Source organism: Ciconia boyciana, chromosome 3, assembly GCF_034638445.1.
Source record: "Ciconia boyciana chromosome 3, ASM3463844v1, whole genome shotgun sequence".
Lineage (NCBI taxonomy): Eukaryota > Metazoa > Chordata > Aves > Ciconiiformes > Ciconiidae > Ciconia > Ciconia boyciana.
In genome coordinates, this window is record NC_132936.1 from 1,323,917 (window position 1) to 1,346,517 (window position 22,601).

Here is a 22,601-nt window from a genome sequence, read left to right on the forward strand (position 1 = left end):
ATAAATGCAAGCACTGCAGCTTCCAAACGTACCGTCAGACCCCCAAGTATCCAACAGCAACTCCCTTTCACCTCATTTACTTTCTGCTTTTCTAGCCTGAGCTCCCATAGAGCCATTGCCTTTCCCCCCAGGTACCCCAATGAGATTCACAGACCAAACAGACCCACCCAGCTGCTCATCAGAGCAGCTCCCTGGTTTCTCATCACCCATTTTTGGACCCCTCGCACATCTCTGATTTCCCAGCCAGTCCTGCCTAGTTGCAAGGCATCATAGAGCCAAAGGACAGCCACAGCTGTGGGTTGCTGCTGTGAAGTAAGAAGGTCCCACAGCAAAGAAACCTTTCCTGGAGGCAAGCTGCCCACAGCTTCGCCCCTGGTGCATGTCCCAGCATCCTCATGTGCTGGGAGACAGAGAAATTATAATGCTAGAAAATGCTACAATGGCTAGAAAAAAATCACTTTTTTCAACCCACTTTTCAAGCAACAGAGAGCTTGGGTTTTCAGTTGCATGAATCTAGAAGCTATGCGGAAATGACTGTAACCCATGAAGGGTCATTTTACCAACCCAGGTCTGAAGAAGCAGGGGAGGCTTTGAGTCATCACGCTCAGCACGCGTGAACTCTGCAAGGTGAGAGGGATGGGACATGCCAGGGCAAAGAGGAAACGCTCAGCCGACCTCCACGTGACAAACCGAGTCATGTCTGCAACACTGCTGTTGGGCTGTGACCGGGGTTGGACCACGGTAAGTCCAGGGAAGAGGCTTACTGATCCCCTTTGCGTGGCTCTGCTGCACAAGCCTTCTCCATGCCCACCTCCTGCCTGGCAGGGCTTTGCTCCACCCTGGAGGCAGAGCTGCCAAGGTGGCTATCCCTGAATCACAGAATCATAGAATCAGAATTGTTTAGGCTGGAAAAGACCTTTAAGATCATCGAGTCCAACCGTTAACCTAACACTGCCAAGTCCACCACTAAACTATGTCCCTATGTGCCACATCTACACATCTTCTAAATAATGCCTCAGGCTGCCTCCAAGGAGGACTTTGGGCTCAAGATCCTGCCCAGAGATCATTTTAAAGCTACCCTAGATGTAAAAAAAAAGGTGTCAGGTCAGCTGTATTTGTGTCTTTGTGTAAAGAATAACAGAAGTGCTCTCTTCTTTTCCTTTTTTCCCTTTTCCAGATACCCAAGTTGCCCAGGGATATCAGATCTGGCCTTTGTTAGGGTTTGTGGGAAGCCCACCTACGCTCTGTGTGCTTTTAAAACTTAAATATAAAGCTGAGGAATCTTCAAAGACTCCCTTTCTCCAAAATAGACTTTGCTCAATGACCAAAAATCTGTTAAACAAAACCAAACCAAACCCCAAAAGGCAAAAAGCCCTGATGCAGCTCAAAATCATCAGGGTTTAAAATGCACTGATGATTGCTCATTTCCCTCTCTCCCTCTCATCCCAACTACTCATAGCTGTCCTGCAGTTCACCATTAGCCCCCGAGCAGTCTGTGCTCAAGTGGAGGGACTGTCCCAGCTCAAGGGAAATCCATCCCAGATGCCTTAGATGTATCTGAGTTGGGGAGAAAATGCTTGTGGGAGGTTCTGGTCTTTCTCTGCTGACTATTGGACTTAAACCCAGGTTATAGGCAGGCAAAGCTGGGTGGTGGGAATTGTCCTGTTGCTGCCAGAGATCTCCATGAAATGTGTTTTCCCAGTGAGGCAAGATGAGTTTGGTGGGGATCAGTCCAGAGAAGTAAGGTCTCCACCCAAACACAAACTCCTCCAGACCCAAACACAAGCTCCCAAACACAAACACAAGCACCCAAACACAAACTCCTCCAGACCTCCAGGCAGAGGATCTGAATTTCTAGCGTTACGAAAAGAAAACAGTTTGAAAGCAAAGTATCATTTCCCTTAGGAGCCAAACATCCAGCCTGCCTCAGGCGGTAATAAAAAATGAAGGAAAGGGCTCAAAACTCTTCCTCTGCACAGCCTGCACTACACAAGCCACATCACTTGCTGGCCACGTCCAACTTGAGCTGAGCCAGCCCTTCCAGCTGCCTTCTCCCCTGAACGCTTTATTCTGGCTCTTGGCGAGCCAAGACGATTTGCACCCCCTGAGAAGTCTGGACTCCACTCATCTCTCTCTCTGTGGCTTCCCTCCTCCACAGGGCTCAGCATTTCAGCTCTTTTTTCATGTGCCAGCCTTGCCTGCAAAACTGGACAACTTGTATGACATGCTATCGCTTGCAGAAAGGCTGAGCTGATATCTCCATAGACATCTCGGCTGATTAGCTCGCATCTCTGACATGGTATGGAAATTTCTACCTTTCCAGGTTCCTGCCCCTGGACCAAGCACACCCTGTCCATCTGTCTTTTACCTTCTACGGAAGCTGATGCTAGAAAGGCTTAATGAGACTTCAGACTTGCTTGCTGCAGCCACCCCGTTGCAAGGGGCTTCGTCCAGGAGAAAGGTTTCACGTACATCTGCTTGTGGACCAGGCAGCTGTAGGTGTACCACAGACACCAGCCCTACGGGTTGGGAAGATAAGCTGGGCTTTATGAACCTCAGGCTCTGGAGCACTTGCCACCCACCCTACTTTGCAGAGGGGTATGTGAGAGGAGACCCTGCTTGCTGGACTGATCCCCACCATACCCATTTTGCATCAACTGGAAAAGAAGTTGGACTAGGACCTTCTTCTGAGGGGAATAATCCCACAGCTCAAGAAGTGCAATGGGAAACGGAGAAGAAAGAAACTGTTAGTTTAAGAAAAAACATGAAAAGAAAGAGTGCAGCCCATGGATCAGGAGGATGGGGGAGTCTGGGCTCTCGGGAGGACAAATCCATTAGTAATGATCACCCAGCTACATCAGGAAGGACCACAGCTCATCAGATCTTTTCCTCCCAAGTATGAGTCTTCTGGCCTGTGTAAGATGTCCAGCTTAGGACTCCGGGGGCCAGAGGAGATATCTTTGTGTTCAATAAACTCATGCAGATTTTTCTTCCATGAAGATGTCAAATTCAGTTTTGAACCTGTAACCTTCCAGTATCCACCAGATCTCATGGCGGGGCTCTCCACAGCCCACCCAGCATCATCTGAAGACCCACTTCATCTTCAGCCTGCTCCTGCTATCTTCGTTTTCATGTCTTCCAAGTTTTTCTATTGAAACAGATGATGAATAACTGCTTCCTCTCCAGTTTAACCTTGTGGCTATTCATTACACCCTCTTTTGAATTGAAGAGGACTAATTTAATTTATAGTTCCGCATATAAAAGCTGTTCCAGAACTTTTGTCTGTTGTGTTGGATCCTTTGTGCTCCTGCACAGTTAATAAGACAAAATCAAAGGACTCTTACAACCAACAGCTTGTTGCAAAGACAGCCTATAACAGCATTGGAAAGCAACTTTCTGTGTTTCCAGTGCTGAAAGGATTAGTGGAAAAACTTGTTTTAATGAAGTTTGGATAAGCAAGGTTACTGGATTGCTCCCAAGTACTAAGACAGGCGTAAGATTCCCTCCAAGAGACCTACCTGGTCTGGACTTCACATAAGGGGAGGGGATCTGGGGATCTGAATCACATATGAAAATGACAAACATAGACCCTAAGTTGTGCAGGTGGCCCCCAAATCCCATAAGATCTTCCCATATGATTTTTTTTGTCTTACTGGTGAAATTAGGAAGGGCCTCTAAAAAGTTGTTTTGGACCAAGCCAAAGGCAAACCAAGCATGAGGCCGGCGTGTCGCGATCTAATGTAAACATTCTGTCTGGGTTACAAGCATATTTAGTTGCATTCAAAGAGATTTAATTGTTTTCTGCCTTTTAGCAATTCTCTAGACAAAAACAACATCTTGACGTGTGCACCGGAGGCATCACTCATCCAGTGGTCTGGTGAGTCAGATACAGACACCTGGGTGCAACCTCAGGGTATCCCTGGGATCTTCCACACTGAGAGGGAAGAAACTGGGGACAACTGAATCTCCTGCATCACTGGCGATGTTCCAAGGGCTGCAGCTCAGACCTCGGCGATGTTTAAGCAAGCTGGGCAGCGGAAGGGCTTGCCCAGCTGCGGTCCAAGCACCGTCTCAAGGAAACCATGGGACGTTCTGGTTTGCAAAACGCAGCTCTTGCAACTCCCTACCTGCCCAGAGTCTGAGTGCTGCTCTGCGTGGGGAGGGCACTCAGACAAGAAGGAAAACCTACTGCACCAGAGTTAAGAATTTTTTCCATTATACGCTTTCTACAGTGATTCTGCAGCAGATTGTTTTCTGCGGATGAAATAGTGAGCGCTCTGGTTCCTGCAAGTTGGAGGCAGTTGCATACAAAAGACTTGAATTCTGCAAAGATCTTAATTGCTGGAGAAGCCGGAGTACAAAGGACAAAACAAAGCTCTATTTTTATCCCGGAGAGCACAGTGCTGGATTAAAAGCCTTTGGTATTAGTCTCTTTGTCTCTCTGTCAGGTAAGGAGAGCCAGCTCCCGCCTCTTCTCGAAGGGTATCGGTTTTCTGCAGGGGGATGTTATCTGTGCCCCCACCCCTGCATCGCCCGTCAGGCCGGTGGGGAGCTGACGGGTTTGTAACGTGGCTTTCGGCCTTTGGCCAGATCCAGTTACTGCTTCTCGCCCCGGAGAGGAAAACAGTGACATAGAGGAACACAAACCACCTCGAAGCAAAAGCTCTTAGTTTTTGTGCAGCCTTCCTCATCTTTAAGGGATGTGGTTATTGACTGGTATTGTCCTTGTTTTATGCACAAGGAAAACACGTGGCCCAGAAGAGGCTTGTCCAGGCTGTCCCAGCAGGTCAGGAATGGGAGCAGCAGCAGGGACCAGACCTCCTGCCGCAGGGATGATGCTCTGTGGCCACTGGACCACATAGCCATCCTCTCTGACGTCTCAGCAGCACAGTGTGCTGCCCTGGTTGCTGCCTCCACTTGCTTCTTGCATCTCTGCTTCTCTTGTGCATATGGTCCTCCACCCCGCATCACTCACAGTGTCTTCTCCTGCTCAGACACACTCAAATCCACATCTGGGACCTCACATCACGCACCCGTCTCCCAGGGCCCTTCACTGTGGGACCACATGCTACGAATTTTCACCCATCTTGAAGGTATTTTGTAGGTCTCCCCAGGGGACCAGAAGAGAAAGGACAAAGATGAACCAAGTTCCAGCAGGAACTCAGTTTCTACCCAGGTCACCCCACCATGCAGCAGTTATTTGGTTTCACCACCTGCTTTCCAGGATGGGATACGTGGCATCAGATGAAGCATCCCATATCTGCAGGACAGGTGTGTAGGACCCATGATTATTGGTCCTTCTCTTGTGTGGAGCATTTTCAGTCTGCATCTACGCTAGTAAATTAACCACAGGCAGGTTGTGGAACTGCCCCTCATCCACCAACACTGGGACAGGGCATCCCTGGGGTGGTTTGGATGGGTCTTGGCTGGAGAGGAGAGTTTCCCAGCCTGGGGATGCCCTACCTGGTCAGGGGCTGGAGACAGGTTTCTGGGCTGGTGGCACCGCTGGTCTGGCCCATTTGAGCTGTCCTCGTGAACTATCTCTCCACCTCCATGCTCTGCCCCTCTCTTTGGGCACAGCCACTGTCCCAGAGCCGAGACCCACCGGAGTCCACATCCCCTCCGAGGAGCCAGAATACAACCAGCTGCTGTAAGGAGGCTGAGGCACCTGGCCAGGCCAGGAAAGGATTATCTTACCTGCTAATGAGCTGCATGCTGATGGCCACTGAGGCAGGAAACAAAAGCAACTCAATGAGCCACGCAGCCACCTCTCGGCACCGGCCCCCTCCATTATTCAGGGTGGACCTGCATCGGGTGTCATGCCTTTATCTGGGGCTTTGATAAATAGCGGTAATCAGCTGCGTGTGAATTATTCACAGAGACCACGGCTCACTTTTCCAAACCCCAGTGCCAGGGCTCTGCTTCTCCCCACTCCTCTCCCTCCTGTCCAAGATTTATGCCTGTCTGTCCTCCTCCTCCAACTCATTTCTGTGCAAGAAGGACGGGCTGTAGTTACAGCACTGGCTTGTGACCCCGAGCTTTAATTTTTTTTTGTAGCACAGATTCCCTGCATCCCCTTGAGGGAGGTGCTCAGCACCAGCTGCCCGGGGTGGGATGGGGCCAGGTTCATTGGTTGGGCCTTGGCACTAATATCCCGGTGTAGACATTTCTTAACCAGCAGGAGAAACGCTGTGAGTCTGAAGAGAAGTCCCTGGATAATCCCTTTATATTTATGACTTGGAGTAGTCTATTCTGCAGGTTGATTCCTGCCACGGATGCTCAGGTCTGAAATGTCAGACCTCCGTCTTCCTCCATCAGTAGGCAGCTTGTAGGGTTGGACTAAGGCTCTCCTGTCATTGCCTCTTTTGGGTTCCTGGCTGTCTTCTGCTTCAGAGAACTTCAGCCTTTTCAGCCCATCTTTCAGCCACAGCCAGTTCTCAGTTCCTTGTCCCCAAAGCACGTCGCCCTGGGGCAGGGCATGCTTTGCTGCTCCTGGTTCTCCCAGACCCCTCTCCAGCCATTGGGGGTTGAGCTCCATCACCTAAACATAAGTACCTGTCCCCACGCAGATGTCCTGGGATGTCTGAGACAAACGCCGGGCTGGCAGATACAACTTTGGATCTGAGGAGACATGGGTCCTTCCAGAAGCTGGATACTCAAAGGGCACGGGGGATCTGTGTGGGCACCTCAGCTGAGCCCTAACTCCCCATGGACACCTACAATGCAGTGAGAGGAGATGAAGCCCCTTTTGGGATACTGTCAAGGGAAAGGCAGGGGAGATGTCTTGTTTTGTGTTTGCTGAAGGGGCTCTCTGATCCCGGCTCCTTTCCTGGGCTGGGCTGCAGGGATGAGCTGTTCCGGTGGCCCAAAGCAAAGATGGGCAGCAAGGAGAGCACGTTGTGCTGGGTCTCTCTTAATTGCTGAGGGACAGACCGAATGCACACTGCCACAGACATGCTTTGGGGTTCATTTTACCACTGTCTGTAAATGCCAGCATGAGGAAACTGTTTCTAACCTGAAGGGCTTTTTAATTGAGTAGAGAGAGACAGAACAGGTAATTAAACTCTGGAAAACCTCTGCAGGGAGGTGCTGGATACTCCACCGCTGTGCTGAACACTCCACCACTGTCCCGGGCAGCTGATCCGATGCTGCTCTGAAGCAGGGCTGGTCGACCCACCGCGGGGTGAGAGGAGACTCTAACCAGGGTCCGGCTGCTGGGGAGGACAAGCTCTGCATTTCAGGAATTAAAGGGGGCTTATAAGAAAGATGGGAACAGACTTTTTATCAGGGCCTGTAGCAACAGGACAAGGGGTGATGGTTTTAAACTAAAAGAGGGGAGATTCAGACTAGATCTAAGGAAGAAACTTTTACGCTGAGGGTAGTGAGGCACTGGCCCAGGTTGCCCAGAGAGGTGGTCGATGCCCCATCCCTGGAAACATTCCAGGTCAGGTTGGCCGGGGCTCTGAGCAACCTGCTCTGGTTGAAGAAGTCCCTGCTCGTGGCAGGGGGTTGGACTGGATGGCCTTTGAAGGTCCCTTCCCACCCAAACCGTTCTATGATTCTATGATTCTATGATATCAAGGCAAATGCATCCCAGAAACAGGAGCAGCAGCTCCTGTTCCAGCCCGTAACGATGCAAAGTAGGCGAATATGCTGGATAAATATTTCTGTCGGTTGTTGCAGGCCAGGGGTAGTTTGTGGGTAACCATCACAAAAGAACCAGCATCTTCTGATCCACTGATATCAATTTTTAATGAAGTTGGAATAATACAGCTATGCCAGCACAGCAAAGAGTTCATACAGGGTGAATGGGGAGAGCTGGGCTAACCTGGCAGCCACCCTAGGAAAAGAATAGGAAAGCTTGTACAGGATTCAATGAATAAGCAATTAAAAACGGGAGTGTAATCAATGACATTCAAGGTAGGTTTATGAGGAGATAGAGCCTGTCAAAACAAGCTTGGTTTGCTTCTTTGGAGTCGGTTTGTTTGGTAACTGCAGGAAAGGAGCAGGTTCTTACAAAATGTTTGGTTTAACGCTGCCTGCTATCAGTGCTACACACTCACAGGAGCAGATTAATGGAGGAAGTCTAAAAATAGGACATCAGCTGAGAATCATCTTTGAATGACAGTGCTCCGGCGCAATTTTGCTATTAAGCCCATGACTACTACATCAGTGACTGGGATGTAAAAATAACTTACAATCAAATTTTCAAATGATGTGAAGACTGACAGAGCAGTCAACCAGGAGAGAGTGGAGGCAGCCACGCAGAGCAGCCGGGACCTTGGGATGTGCCTGAGCCAAACAAACAGGGCACTCGTGTGCCAAAAACACTTCCAAGAAGCAGCATCTGCACCTCAGGCTGGGAGAAAGTGGACCCCACTTCCATGAATGCAACATCTCCGGGCAGTGCGGTGCACCAGCAGCTCAGCATGGTGAATAAACAACCAATTAATCCATAACTGCACGAACAGAGGAGGGATGGGGGAGAAGAGAGATGTGTTTCGTTCTCAGTCTGCAGGGCTGGGGAGATGCTGGGCAGAAGTAGATGCATCCAGCCTCTGCCTCTACATTAGAGGGAGGATGCTGAAAGTTGGACATTAGTGGGATGAAGAGCTGCAAAGATGATGTGAGATGGTAACAACCACTGCGCAATGAGAGGTGCCAAGACCGGCCTTCTCAAAAACAAGACTGAGAGGTGATTTGACTGCAAATGTGCAAGAGCTTTCGAGGGCAGAAAATACCTGCCCAGCAATGGGCAGAGATGCTCCTGGTTTCACCTGCTGTAGACACCACGATGGGGGAGCCCAGCTGCCTCAGCTCAGACTCCTGGGTCCCTGGGACAAGAACCACAGCATGTGGAGGTTTCTTTGTACCAAGGGGGTCTAAATTGGTGGAAGAAGACAATTCTCATGGGGCATTGGAACCAGATTCCTGCTCCCTGCAGATCTGGCCATCCCTTAATGGTGAGGAATAAAGTTAACGGCACGGCTCAGTTCATGTTGAAGACGGGGTTGCAGCATGCAAGCATCAGTTGAGCTAGCTGAGATCGCAGCGGAAGATAAAGAGATGCAGGCTTCATCTTGGGCAGCGCGAGCCCAGCCAGGACGCTGGGACAGAGCTGCAGCCTGCTTCCCTGCAGCATCAGCAATTGCTGCTCAGTGGTAAGGCTGATCAGTGTGTGCTCCTCTGAGCCAGCCCAGGCCCTCACGAGTCAAAGACAAGCTGAGGAAAACATCCAAAGTGATGAAAATGATAAAAGAGAAGGTCATCCTGGAAGCAGAAGTAGCTCTTGGCTAGCTGATACAGCCAACCTCTTTGCATGTACAGCTCACCAATGGAAAAAAGGCACTTCAAGCAATTTGGCTGAACTAGCTGGATATTTTACTTTGTGTTGAGTATTTGGAAATTTCTAAGAGACTTTGGTCACGTTGAAAGTGGAAGGAATTACCCGAGTGATGACTTTCTCAGCCTCTAATCAGCGCAACCTGCTGATATGCCCTGGCCGCTCCAGTTCCCAATTCCATGGAGGAACAATGATGGTTCTTCATTTCCAGACACAGAAACACCACGTTGTGCTTTTTATTGCATCTTTCAAGTGGATTTTTTTTTTCCCAGTTTTTAAGACAGATAGAGAGAGAAGGGATTGCTTCTTTGTGTGCACCGCATGCAGAATTGCTGTCCAGGAGGTAAATTGGGTACATCCTGCCATGCAGTTTGTTAGGGCAAAAGCAGCGGATTCAGTTGGTGTGTTTTCATTCCCTTCTGCTGGGTAATGAAGATATGAAGCTCCAAGTCATCATGGATGGAGGGATGCTCTGTCCCTTCATGTCGTCCAGCTGCTGGCTGCACTAAGCCTGTGCAAATGCATGGCAGTATCCAGGCTGCTTGCTCACACCAGAGGAGTAGAAAGTGAAGGAAGGCATTGAAGGAGCATCCAGTCCAAGAACAAACACTGCTGTCATGGATGCAACATGAAGAGCAGGTTCCAGAGGCTGGAGCTGATGCTGGCTGGAGAAGGAGGTAGATCTCCAGGTCTGCATCTGTCCATCTCGGGCTCCCATTGCCTGTCTGCTGCCCACAGCCCCTAAGGAGTCCCTTCTCATGGACCCTGGGACAGTTCAGGGCTGCAGAAACGATTCAGATCTCCTATTCCACGTGCCCATCACTCATGAACTTAGTGACCACCACAACTGCACTATCTCCATGAAGGTGCCTATAGGAGGTGTTCTGAACACAACTCAAACAGACTTGTACTATTTATGGCTCCTGTGGCAGAGCTGAGATCTCCCCACAAGCCCTGGACCACTCTTCTGCCTGTATCTGCCATCCGTTCCCCACCCCACTCATCCACCTGGGCTGGGACCCTCTGCGGGCTCCTTGCCTTTCTCCCAGACAGCAACTGAATAAAACAAGTTTTTTCAACTCTCCTTGTTACTCAAGCTCCTACTTAAAAGCAAGACAAAGGCAGACATTTCTCAGTTTGTTGTTCGGGTTTTTTGGTTCGTTTGCAGGTTTTTTTGTGGCCTTTTTTTTTTTTTTTAAATCATGTATATTTAGCATGCCTGCCCTGCATGCCATCTGTCTGTCTCCTCGTTTTTGTGGCTCTGAAGCAAGCTTTTCCATGAACGTGTGCCTGGGAGATGTTCAGGAGACTCTGCTGAGCTCCAGCTGGGGAAGACACTGGATTTCAGTGCAAAAATGTTAGTGCAACGTCCAACCACAAGCAAGAGCCCTTCCTTGGCTCTCCTTTTCCTTTCCCCTCTTTCACGTCAGTGCAAATGTGTAGGACAATGCAGGTATGCCACTCACATTTTTTTGAAATGCTCCCGTATTTTTACAATGACAGCATGGAGAAATGTATGAAATAAATACACCAAAGCTGACAGAAGGGACAGGCAAACTTTCCTTCTCTCGTGTTCATTATTAATGTGGGGGCAAAACTTAGAAACGTTAAAAACTGTTCATAGCGTTGGACATAATACATAAATCCTGGCAACCACCATAGTATCTATGTGAGAAAAAATTACAAGAATAAGACAAATAAACACTTGCAGGATTTGTAAAAGCTGGGGAACTACATTTAGGTATCAACTTCCATCTTGATAATTAACTGAAAAATTTCAGTTTCTCTTAAACACATGCAAATTGTATTGAGCCGAATGGCAGCACCTTGGGAAGACCATGGCATAGACGTGGCACTGACCACCCTCTAGTTGCTGGTGGTTAGCAACCTCACTCACCGAGCCGTACCCATTGCATCTGAGCTTCCTTGCCCTTCCCAGGAGACATCACCAACGTCTTCCTCACCCTCCTGTCTCCACACCAAACAGGGATGTGGCTCCAGCTCGAGCAGGAGCTCCCTCTTCCCACCAGAGACGACCCAGGGGGTCGGTGGGAGAGCAGGACAGACCACGCTCTCACCTGTTGGTGAAGACTTTGCTGTAGTTGAACACCTGGATCTCCAGGATCTCATTCCCATCGATATTGCTTGCCACCGGCCAGCGGAAGGTCTGCGGAGAAATGACAGGAGGGAGATGTCAGGGTTGTTTCAGGGAGCTGCTGCAGAGGCGATGGGGATGGAGCTGAGATGACCATGGAAAAAGGATAACTAGCCTAACTAGCCAGATGACCATGAAAAAAGGCTAACTAGCCTAACTTTTTCCCAGCAAAAAGGCAGACAGGGCTGTTTTACAGGGGTCTCACGAAGAATGTGCCTCGGTGCCAAATATTTTTTATATATAGTATGAATATTAATACACATTGTATAAATGTATATATATTATATATGCACACATTTTACATTTATACATATATATATATAAAAACATATGTATATATACCTATATGTATGTATGTATATATATAAAAATCACTTTCATTTGTGGTTTTTTTGCTTCCCAAGCCATGCCAGGCTAAACCACCTGAGCTGCCTTCAGTTTTCCAAGCCACAGGTCTCCTGTGACCTCCCAAAGCCAAGCACACCCCATTGCCAAGCTGCTCTCGGTGCATCGCGGGATGGGAGCGTGACGCCCCAGATGCGGAGGCAGCGGGGTTGAGCCCTTCGTCGCTTACAGGAGCGGCAGGACCGCATTCAAAGTCTTGAAAGGAAAGTGCTTATCAAGCAACTTCACAGGAAGAAATTAGTGACTTTTCAGAAATATGCCAACACTCATTTTTAAGCTATTTTTTTCCCCCTTTTACGTTTTCTGCAGTGAGTCAAGGAAGCAAATGAAAAAAATCCTGAAATATAAAACTAGAAATGGCCCCATGATAGTGATATCATTTTGCTTATGGTCCAGCCTCACTCCTCATTCTGCAGACGCATTTACTTTGGGTTCTCCGTCGTGGGGATGTAACTCATCCCTTCCACTCACAGCATGTGTGCTGCTCTCTGCTCGCTCCTTCCCACTGCTTTGATGCTCCATTAGCCAGTACAAGCTAGGTTAATAAATGCAACAAGCAATCCCAAAATTAATTATGAGCTGCCTGCTCCCTCCTGCCATCACCATGCCTCTCTGGCCTGAGAAGTTGTCATACCCTGACTGTTCAGGGCTTCTCGACACGTGCAGGTGGAGATTGATCAGCCCTGTGCTCCTGTCCTCAGCCTCTCCTCTCCACCATGGCCCTCAGACACGCTGGTGAAGGGGACAGAGTCCACCATGTCACGAGTACAGCAGCAGCCCACCAACCTCCCACAATATTCTGGATGTTAAATGGGTCCCACCTATTATCTGCAGCTTCAGCTGGGCAGAGGACTCCCCATCCTGCCTTGCAGCAGAAGGCGGCGTTCCCAGGGTCTGCCCAGAGATGGCCAAAGAGATCAGAGCTTACACCTTCTCAAGGGAAACTCTTCACTTTTAACAGCAGTGGTAGTTTACTATGGGATAAACTGCTCTGCCAAGGTCAGGACTTCTGGTTGCTTCTGAGATGGAGACAGAAAGCCCAAGCGCAGGGGACATGATTTCTGCCTGGATCATAGAATCACAAAATCACAGAGTGGTTTGGGTGGGAAGGGACCTTCAAAGGCCATCCAGTCCAACCCCCTGCCACGAGCAGGGACATCTTCAACCAGAGCAGGTTGCTCAGAGCCCCGGCCAACCTGCCCTGGAATGTTTCCAGGGATGGGGCATCGACCACCTCTCTGGGCAACCTGGGCCAGTGCCTCACCACCCTCAGTGTAAAAGTTTCTTCCTTAGATCTAGTCTGAATCTCCCCTCTTTTAGTTTGAAACCATCACCCCTTGTCCTATCACTACAGGCCCTGCTAAAAAGTCTGTCCTAATCTTTCTTACAAGCCCCCTTTAAGAACTGAAAGGATCCTCCTGGTCCTTCCTGATACCTGATGTCTATCCATCCTCACCACCTCAACAGACCCTCAGCTTTGATCCCTCTGTCCAGAGCCTTGGCCAATACAAGACAAACCCAAACCCCTCCGCTATCTCCATAGAAGAATAAACCACGGTCCAGGCACAGGCTCTTTTCTGCTCACACACATCTGACATGGACTGGGAGTTTAAAGAAGTCTGGAAGCACCCCCTGAAACCCCAGCAGAGCTCAGTTCCTGGACACAGCCAGTTGTTGGTTTTTTTCTTGCTCAGAAATCCCATTCTCTGCTTGCCCACAGACCAAATTTGGGGGAGGGACTGGAATGAGCAGGCATCCCTGCCTCTGTCACAAAATCATTTGGGTAAGTCTCTGGTCCCCATCCTTGGGCTATAGGGTGGAGGACAGAGGCTGTCTCTTGCTCTTTGGGTACGTACAGCACCGAGCACAGGGAAGTCCTGCTCCACAGTTCAGTCCTCTCTAATGAGCAGATCCCAGAGCTCAACTGTGGCTACCAAGATAAGGTACAGAAATAATGATGTGTAGGCACCCCCACCTTGGTTAGAGGTTTGTCAGCCAGCAAAATAACGAATTTGGCAAGTGTGGTGGCCTAGAAAGGCTTCCAGGATCCCCGCTGAGCAGCCTTGCTGACAGCTTTCTGCACCAAGAAGCTTGTCCGGGGATGTTCACACCGCAGCCCATCTGTTGCTGCTGCAGCAAACCCCGGGGGGCCGGCAAGCGATGCGGGGCATGGAGGGGCACGCGCCCATCTGCTGGGCTCTGCGACGTGCCGTATCGTGCTGGGAGCACTCCTTGCACACAGAATCACAGAATCACAGAATCGTAGAGGTTGGAAAAGACCTTTAAGATCATCGAGTCCAACCGTAAACCCAACACTACCAAGACCACCACTACACCATGTCCCTAAGCACCTCATCCACACGGCTTTTAAATACCTCCAGGGATGGGGACTCCACCACTGCCCTGGGCAGCCTCTTCCAATGCTGGACAACCCTTTCAGTGAAGTAAAATTTCCTAATATCCAGTCTAAACCTCCCCTGGCGCAACTTGAGGCCATTTCCTCTCATCCTATCACTTGTTACCTGGGAGAAGAGACCGACCCCACCTCTCTACACCCTCCTCTCAGGCAGTTGTAGGGAGTGATGAGGTCTCCCCTCAGCCTCCTGTTCTCCAGCCTCCTTTTCTCCTGCACACGTGCTTGCACACCTCCAGGTCCAGAGGGACCCACCTGTCTAGAGCCACTAACGCAATCTGCTTAAAGCACTTGGAGTTTTGCCTAAAATCCTGGGGAATGCAATACGGGGTACCGTTTTCTGCCGTCAGAAGTAATCCCTTCATGGTGTAGTCCCTGGTTTCTTGTGGCTGGGCTTCGGAAAGGGGCTCAGATCTGAATTCTGCTGCAGATCCCCTGGATTTGGCTAAATCGTTTAGGACAGAATCCAGAGCAGATGCTCTCAGTTTGGGGCTTAAGAATCAGTGTTGGGATTCCTCTGCCTGACTTAGATGCTTAGAGGTTACCTACCTAAATCAACAGCCCTCGTCTCAGTTCTCCATCACTGGAGAAACTCTGGCACATCCCGGGTACAAACCGAGCCATGGCTCACCATCGGGGTGGGATCACACTCTTTCTATCCTTTCCGCACAGACTATCCAGCCATGACTATATGCCTCAGATTAAAGGAGGGCACCCTGCTCTGGAAGCTGTCCAAAATCCACCCTCCCCCCCAAAAAAACCCCCACTAAGAGGACCAGGAATGGGCAGCCAGATCCCCAGGCTATGAACAAACTTCTGCCCCATGTTCCCCAGCCCATGACCTGTGCTCTGCCGGTCTGCCCAGTCACCCTCCGTCTCCTCCTGGTTTTACCCCAGTGCATGGAAAACCACTCAAACCCACTTGTGGCACCCAGCCACGAGTTTTACAAACTTATTTTTCCCCCCATCTTTGTTTTACAAACACGCTGTCCCGTGCACTAGTGAATCCCTGGGCATTGCCTCCCCCGAGGCTGCCCTCAGCTCCTCTGACTGCCCTTTGATTTGGAGCATTTTGGAGAGGCGGGTGGTGGATCTGGAGCACCCAGACCATGCCTAGCACCTTGTGGGTGCAGGTCTGACAGTGGCAAGTCAGCCCGGCTGCGAAATGAAAATGCAAGTCCCTGTGCTTATCTCTGTGAGTTACGGCCACCTCAGCCTCAGCAGAAAAAAAACCAGCTCAAAGGAACTGGGTGATGCGGTTTCCCTTGTAAGATAGATATTTTTTATTATTATTATCTTTTCAGCCTGGAAAGGATTATTACATTCGCTCAGCCTGACCTCTTAAACAACCCAGTGCACAGATTTTCGTGTTTCACTCAAAGGCTCCTAAATCAAACACAGATACGCCTTGTAGCTCAATCAGAACATATTTTTAACAGGGAAAAAGGAAAAAAAAGACATCCCAGAATTCAAGCAACGGCATTTAATTACGCTTTCAGATAAGTGGTTTCCACAGCTGATTGCCTTCAGCGATAAACATTTGCACCATATTTCTGCTTTGAATTTATGGGCTTCAGCTCCCCAGCCTTTGCCCTGCGTTCTCCCACCAAGCTAAGGTGCTACCTGAAGTCTTTCCTTTGGGTTTTTAGGTGTTGTTCCTTGCTGCCTGCGGAGATGCACCAAGGGAATTGCCCTTGGCCTGAAGCCAGCGCTCCCTTTGCGACATGGAGGGGCAAAGCAATGCCACCAGCCCAGGCTACGCACCTCCAGAAAGGAGACCGGAGATGGGTACCCTGCTAAAAGCACGTAGCGCAGGCTCTGCCAGGGCGGGCATCGTCTCACTGCAAATTCCTGCCGCTCTCGCTGGCACCGAGGCCGCTTCAGGTCACCCAGGAGCTGCATTGCATTTGCACGGCCTCTGCTCTTTGCAGGCAGGTTTTCCTTCCCTCGACACCCTTGCAAGGAGCTGCCCTTCACGTCAGCGATGAAAGAGGGCAAATGTTTTGGAGCTGAAGTTTCCTCGGTTAATTTATAACAGGTCCTGAGGGACTACTTGCTCTCATCAATTCAGAGTGCTGGGCTGACGGGAAATACTGTCTGGCATGTAATGTGGGCTGGGAAGCGAACGCAAACCATGCCATGGAGTAATTCAGTGGCAGGGGCCGCAGTATCTGCGGTGACTCCCTTGCCCGCCTTCCCAAGCTGCTTCCCACCCAGCAGCACCAGGGACTGTGATGCACCCCCACCCCTAAAGCGCTCCCCAGATGTGCCGTGCATGGAGGTGACCCGTCTGTCCTCTCACACCCAGCCCGTCCTGGGAGAGTCCGACCTTTGCAAGGCGCTGCACTTAATGGCCGCCCTTCACTGTGTTTATCCAGGACCATGACCATGGCAGAGGGCTCCCGCGGCAGGAGGTGGAGCGGGGGCAGGCTGCAAGGCTGCTGCTAAAATGTGGCTTGTGTCAATAGAAAAGCTTGCAACGTCCACTGTGCTTCAGCACGAGCCCTGGAGTTAGCTTGCAGGGTGAAAGCTACAGGCTTTACATTTGTCCAATGCAATTAGGCAGTCTGATGGCCCACGGTGTCAAAGAAGCCCAGGGAATGAGGCTGGAAGGTCCCTGAGAGCACGTCCGTCTGTCCCTCCTCCCCTGGCAGCAGCAGCAGCTCCACTCAACCTTTCAGCCCGTTTTCAGAGAGGGATGAACATCCAAGCATTTTGCAAAACATCCCTGCAATGCTACGGTGGATGCCAGCTAAGAAACAAAGCAAACCGATGATAAACCCTAACTTCACATCTAACCAAGGGACACATTCAGGGAGACGCTGCGTGCTGCCGGGTGGGGACAGTGGGTTATCCCAAATCTGCCACCTGTGAGGTTTTCCATCTCCTTCCAAGTCAGGCAGTTGGGCTCATTCATGTGGCACCGTGCTGGGCATTAGACCCATGCAGTGTCCCCACTCTCCTGGCTCTGCACAGCCAGTCTCCTGGGACTGGTGATCTCTTATCCATCAGGAATCCCTCCAGCCACGGCATGATCTAAGTACTACATCACTATTAAAGTAAGAGTATAATCCGCAAACCCGTTTTATCCCTTCTCAATGATCTGCCTAGAAATTGAGGGACAGAATTTTTAGCAGGGCCTGAAGCGACAGGACAAGGGGTGATGGTTTTAAACGAAAAGAGGGGAGATTCAGACCAGATCTAAGGAAGAAATGTTTTACGCTGAGGGTGGTGAGGCACTGGCCCAGGTTGCCCAGAGAGGTGGTCGATGCCCCATCCCTGGAAACATTCCAGGGCAGGTTGGCCGGGGCTCTGAGCAACCTGCTCTGGTTGAAGATGTCCCTGCTCGTGGCAGGGGGTTGGACTGGATGGCCTTTGAAGGTCCCTTCCCACCCAAACCGTTCTGTGACTCTACGATTCTATGAAATTGCTCTTACTTTACATTTTTGTAGGGAAAGGTATGGAGGATGCTGTCGTGGGAGAAAAGACAAGCGTGACGCACCAAATCAAGAGGTGAGAACTGGCAACCGGGCGGCATTTAATGCTCAAGGGAGCCACAGAAAGTGAAGAACAAGATCCTGAGGTAGCAGGCACTGTTGTGAAGGGTGTGTGCTACAGCGGGACGGCTGGAGGAGCCCCTGCTACCCCCTCCCTGCCTGCTCCCTGCCCACACCAACACCTCATGCTCCAGGACACATGCTGGGAGAAAACCATCCCTGGGGGACGGCTACACCAGCACCCCATCAGAGCTGGGCCAGCGGCGTGCCAGATGTGAAAGAGGGAGGAAGGGAGAGGGTGCACAGCTGGAGGAGCGTCTCACAGTGCCGGCACCGCTGTCGATAGCGCAGCGGATAGCAAGCAGCTCTCAGCACGGGGCTCAGCACCATCCCGAACGCCGCGGGATACCGTCCCTTCTCGTCCCCACCAGCACCGTTAGGAAACGCCAGCAGCACCGGCCCAGGAGCATCCCCCCGCCGCGGCACTGCTCGGGGCTGGGGCTGCTCCCAAAGGCTTCCCGGCTTTCATTACCTTTCCTCCTTCCCTGGCTGGCTGCCTGTTTATTCTCCTGACTGGTTTTATTGTTAAAAGCCTTTTTAAAAGCCCTGTGCAAAGTTAAGCAAGTGATATCTGCTGGGTCAATTTTATCTGTTTTTATTAACAAAGGTGGCGGGGGGGAAGACAGAGGCAGAGAAATGCCTTGGCAGAACGCAGAAGCCAGACACTTCCAGTGAGACTGCTTTAAGGGAGCTGGGAAAGGGCATCTTTGCAAGCCATGTCCCCACTTTTTAAGCCACGTCCCCCCTTTTTAAGCCATGTCCCCTCTTTCTAAGCCACGTCCCCCCTTTTTAAGCCACGTCACCCCTTTTTAAACCATGTCCCCCCTTTTAAAACAATGTCCCCCCTTTTAAACCATGTCTCCCCTTTTTAAGCCACGTCACCCCTTTTTAAACCATGTCCCCCCTTTTCCATGTCCCCCCTTTTTAAGCCACGTCACCCCTTTTAAATGATGTCACCCCTTTTTAAGCCATGTCCCCCCTTTTTAAGCCATGTCCCCCCTTTTAAACCATGTCTCCCCCTTTTAAGCCACGTCACCCCTTTTAAACAATGTCACTCCTTTTTAAGCCATGTCCCCCTTTTTAAACCATGTCGCCCCTTTTAAACCATGTCCCCCTTTTTAAGCCATGTCACCCCTTTTAAACGATGTCACCCCTTTTTAAGCCATGTCCCCCTTTTTAAGCCATGTCACCCTTTTTAAGCCGTCCCCCTTTTTAAACCATGTCCCCCTTTTAAGCCGTCCCCCTTTTTAAGCCATGTCACCCTTTTTAAACCATGTCACCCCTTTTAAACCATGTCCCCCTTTTTAAGCCACGTCACCCTTTTTAAACCATGTCCCCCCTTTTTAAACCATGTCACCCCTTTTAAACCATGTCCCCCCTTTTTAAGCCATGTCCCCCGTTTTTAAGCCATGTCTCCTACAGCACCTGGGAGCCCTGGCTGGATGCTCATCCTGCCCGTCATCTCCAAGCCCGATTAATCAGGGGCATTTCGAGATGTTCGGGTCAAGGCTGCAGCTCTGGGTCTTTCTTGGCAGCAGCACCTAAGCCTGTCCTGGTCCCTTTAGGAGAGACTGAACGCAGGCAGGGAAGACCACACAGGACCCATCCACAGCTCTCCATGCCCAGCACCATCACTGGAGTCCCCTTCCCTTCCCTCCTGGGGGTGCCTGCGGCAGAGCTGCAGGACAAGCCCCTGCAAGAAGCAGCCCTTTGGGGTGCAGGCAGGACACAAGGCAGCCGTTCCGATAATGTAAAATACAGCCATAGTGCTGTAGCTACCCTCTGGAAGAGCCAGCAGCTCTAGAGAAGCACAGGCTTTGCATAATTCATTAAGCAATGAATAAAAATAATTGCAAAAGAAATAGAGTGAAACCAAACAAATGGAAACCACTAGGGCAGCCCAAATTCAGCCTGGTGGCGGGTCCTCATGAATGTTAAGCGGTGGCAGGGAAGGCTGGTGTCCTCGTTAGCAATGTCAAAAACCCTTCTGGCTTCACAGGAACCTAATGTGAATTTTCTGCTTGTCCCCAGCTCTGAGACGAGGCAGGGAGCATCCTCCTCATCCTCACCCCATTTCGTCTCCCCTCGCAGAGATGAGAGATCGGCCAGCTCAGCTTCAAAAGCCTTCCCCACATGGGGGATGAGACATCCCCACATCCAAATCACCCCCCAGACAAAAGGTCACCATTTTACCCCACTTCAAGGGGAAAACAGGAGGAAACGGGGTCATTCCTGAGGCTTCTCATTCAGGGTTTCCCTGCAGGTTTTTCACCACCCCTGCCCCACCGTGCATCCCAGCCTGGTGCTGGGAACCTCCTGCACCACAGTCTGCACCAAAACTGTTGTCTCCTCTACGATGAGCGATGGACCTCTCTCGTTCACCTCGTCCTGCCAGACAGCCCACCCCGCTAACAGCCTAGACGCCGAAATTACCATCCAGCTACTCAGCGCTGACAAGAAGAGAGGTGCACTGGCATCAAGGGTGGTCCCCTTTGCCTAGCAGCTAATGGGAAAAATTTGTAGAGGCTGGGTCATGGAGCAATCATCTCTCCCCAAGAGAGCTGGCACCCCTCGATACCGCTCCAGCCATCAGGGCTCATCTAGAAGAGAGCTCAATTTTGTGCACAAGCATTACAGACCACGTGCACCCATCACCTCCCTGCAAAAGCTCCCCATGGGATAGCCCCACGCGGGGGGAATAGCTGGGGAATAGTTGAGTGCTGCAGTGATGCAATAATAACATTTTATTCAATAAAATTCATCAGCTGGGCTCGTCATCAATGGCATGATCACTTGCCTTGTGTGCGCACTCGAAGGGAAGTACCTGCTTTCCTGGACAGCCTCATCAGCTAATTACCGCAGGCAGCCCAAGACACGTTCCCTAGCTCATGGCAGGTTTCCCGGCCATGACCATTGCGTCAGGGAGTCCTTCAGCAGCGTGAGATAAGGAGAGATTTAACAGGGGAAGAGGAAACAGGACTGCACCCCTGCCATCTTTTGCTGTGGCTTGTGCTCTGCCCCACGTGATAAGGAGGATGCGTCTGGGCAAGCGCCCAGCCTGTTCCTCCTAAAGGCGGCTATCTCTAGCTGTGCACGAGCAGGGACCAGCATTCAGCCTCCCAGCGTGTGGCAGGGCTACACCACCAGTCCTACTGCTCTTACAGAGCTCTCAGCAATTCACAGAGAAGGGCAAGCAGCAGCCTCCCCATTTCTACCCACACGGGAGGCACGGCCCACTCAGGCTAATCTTGCAGATGTGGCTGAGTTCCCAGCAAACCCCCAGCAGAGCTGGAAAGGTGAACCCAGAAACGTAGGCTTGGCTCCATGTTTTCTGCATCGTTTCACTACGTGCCATCAGAACTCATCGAACTATTATGTTTTGGGCCAGGTGGGATAATATTGGGTCATGGTGCTACAGCAGGAGCTGTGTCTGACCTGGCATTAGCACACGTTCAGGTAACTGGATGCCTCGCGGAGCGGCTACGCACACCCCGGCTCATCTGTTAGATGCTGCGGAGACCTTGCATGACCCCAGGGATAAAAGCCTGACTTTCTTTCCCTTTCCAGAAAGGCAGTCGTTCAGGGCATAAGCACTCTCCTACCAGCACAGGAAAGACTTAGGAATGTGTTTAACTTAAAAACCACGGGGATTACTCATGTTTGGCAGGTCCCAAGCCCTGGATCAACCAGCATTTGCACACACGAGTTGTCTCTGCCAGGGCTCCCTGCTGACCTTGGTCCCCAGTGCAAAGCAACTTCTGATTCACGCTGGAGTTTCCTCTGGCTGGAGCCAAGTGCTTGATGAGAAAAATCAGGGTATTTGCAGCGTGGGTGAGCAGGGAGCTGGGTACAGCCTAGCTGCTGCCGCTGCATCGCCTATCACCCACCGCAAGGAGACGAGAAGAGCCCAAAGCTTGGTCCAGGCACGCAGGGTTGCTCCAAATCAACTTGCCTCACTCTGCTGCCATTCACTGTGTACCTACTACCAGGCTGATTTTAAGCAGGTTTACATGAGGCTCTCACAGCAGGAACTGTAATAAACGTGATCTAAACAGAGAGATGGGGACAGCCTGAGGCTCATCCCCACAGACGCAGTAGGAGGTACTAGAAGAAAATGTGATGCACACTAATATACACCTGTGGCTCAAGGTTCTCCTATACCTGCTGTCTTTAAGCTCTATAGTCCTCGTCCTCCTGACATGCACCAGTACCCACCCTTTCCTGCTCGCTGCCTGGGACCGCAGGAGGCTCAGAGCTTGGCTGGGATGCTCCAAGATCACTGTGCAGCACCAAGCACTCGGAGCAGCCGGTATCTGGCATCCCACCAAGCCTGAGACAGCGAGCGGACCCTCCAGCCTTTCAGCCCCAGCAGGGAAGGATCTCCTCATTCAAATCACAAAGAGTTTTGAGGCACAGGCAGCTCCACCAGTGCACACCTCCGTGGTTGTTATTCAAATCAGTTATTATACTAACAAATTGCTGAGTGCAGATCTATAGAAATCTGCATCCCATTAACACCAGCAGCTTCCCCCGGCTGCCTCGGCTTTGTAGGAGCGTGGTTGGAGCCACGTCTCCAGCCGCCTTCTTGCTGTGCCTCACCGACCCCGTGCAACACTGGGGGTACCGGTGGCAGACCCCACCCTGCCCGAGCCGTGGGCTTCCCCTGCCCCTTAATCCTCCCTGGCAGTTTGGGGGAGCTTGAGATTAAGCTCTTCCCCTAAAACCTGG

The 22,601-nt window shown here is 50.9% G+C and overlaps 1 protein-coding gene across 1 annotated transcript in view; it reads right to left on the reverse strand.

The window, feature by feature from the left end:
• The window catches only part of OTOF (otoferlin), a 112,918-nt gene that overhangs the window by 82,089 nt on the left and 8,228 nt on the right, over positions 1-22,601 (reverse strand). Inside the window, exon 3 of the mRNA XM_072857688.1 lies at positions 11,422-11,510. Within this exon, the coding sequence (XP_072713789.1) occupies positions 11,422-11,510 (89 nt within the window). The remainder of the gene's footprint in view (positions 1-11,421; positions 11,511-22,601) is intronic.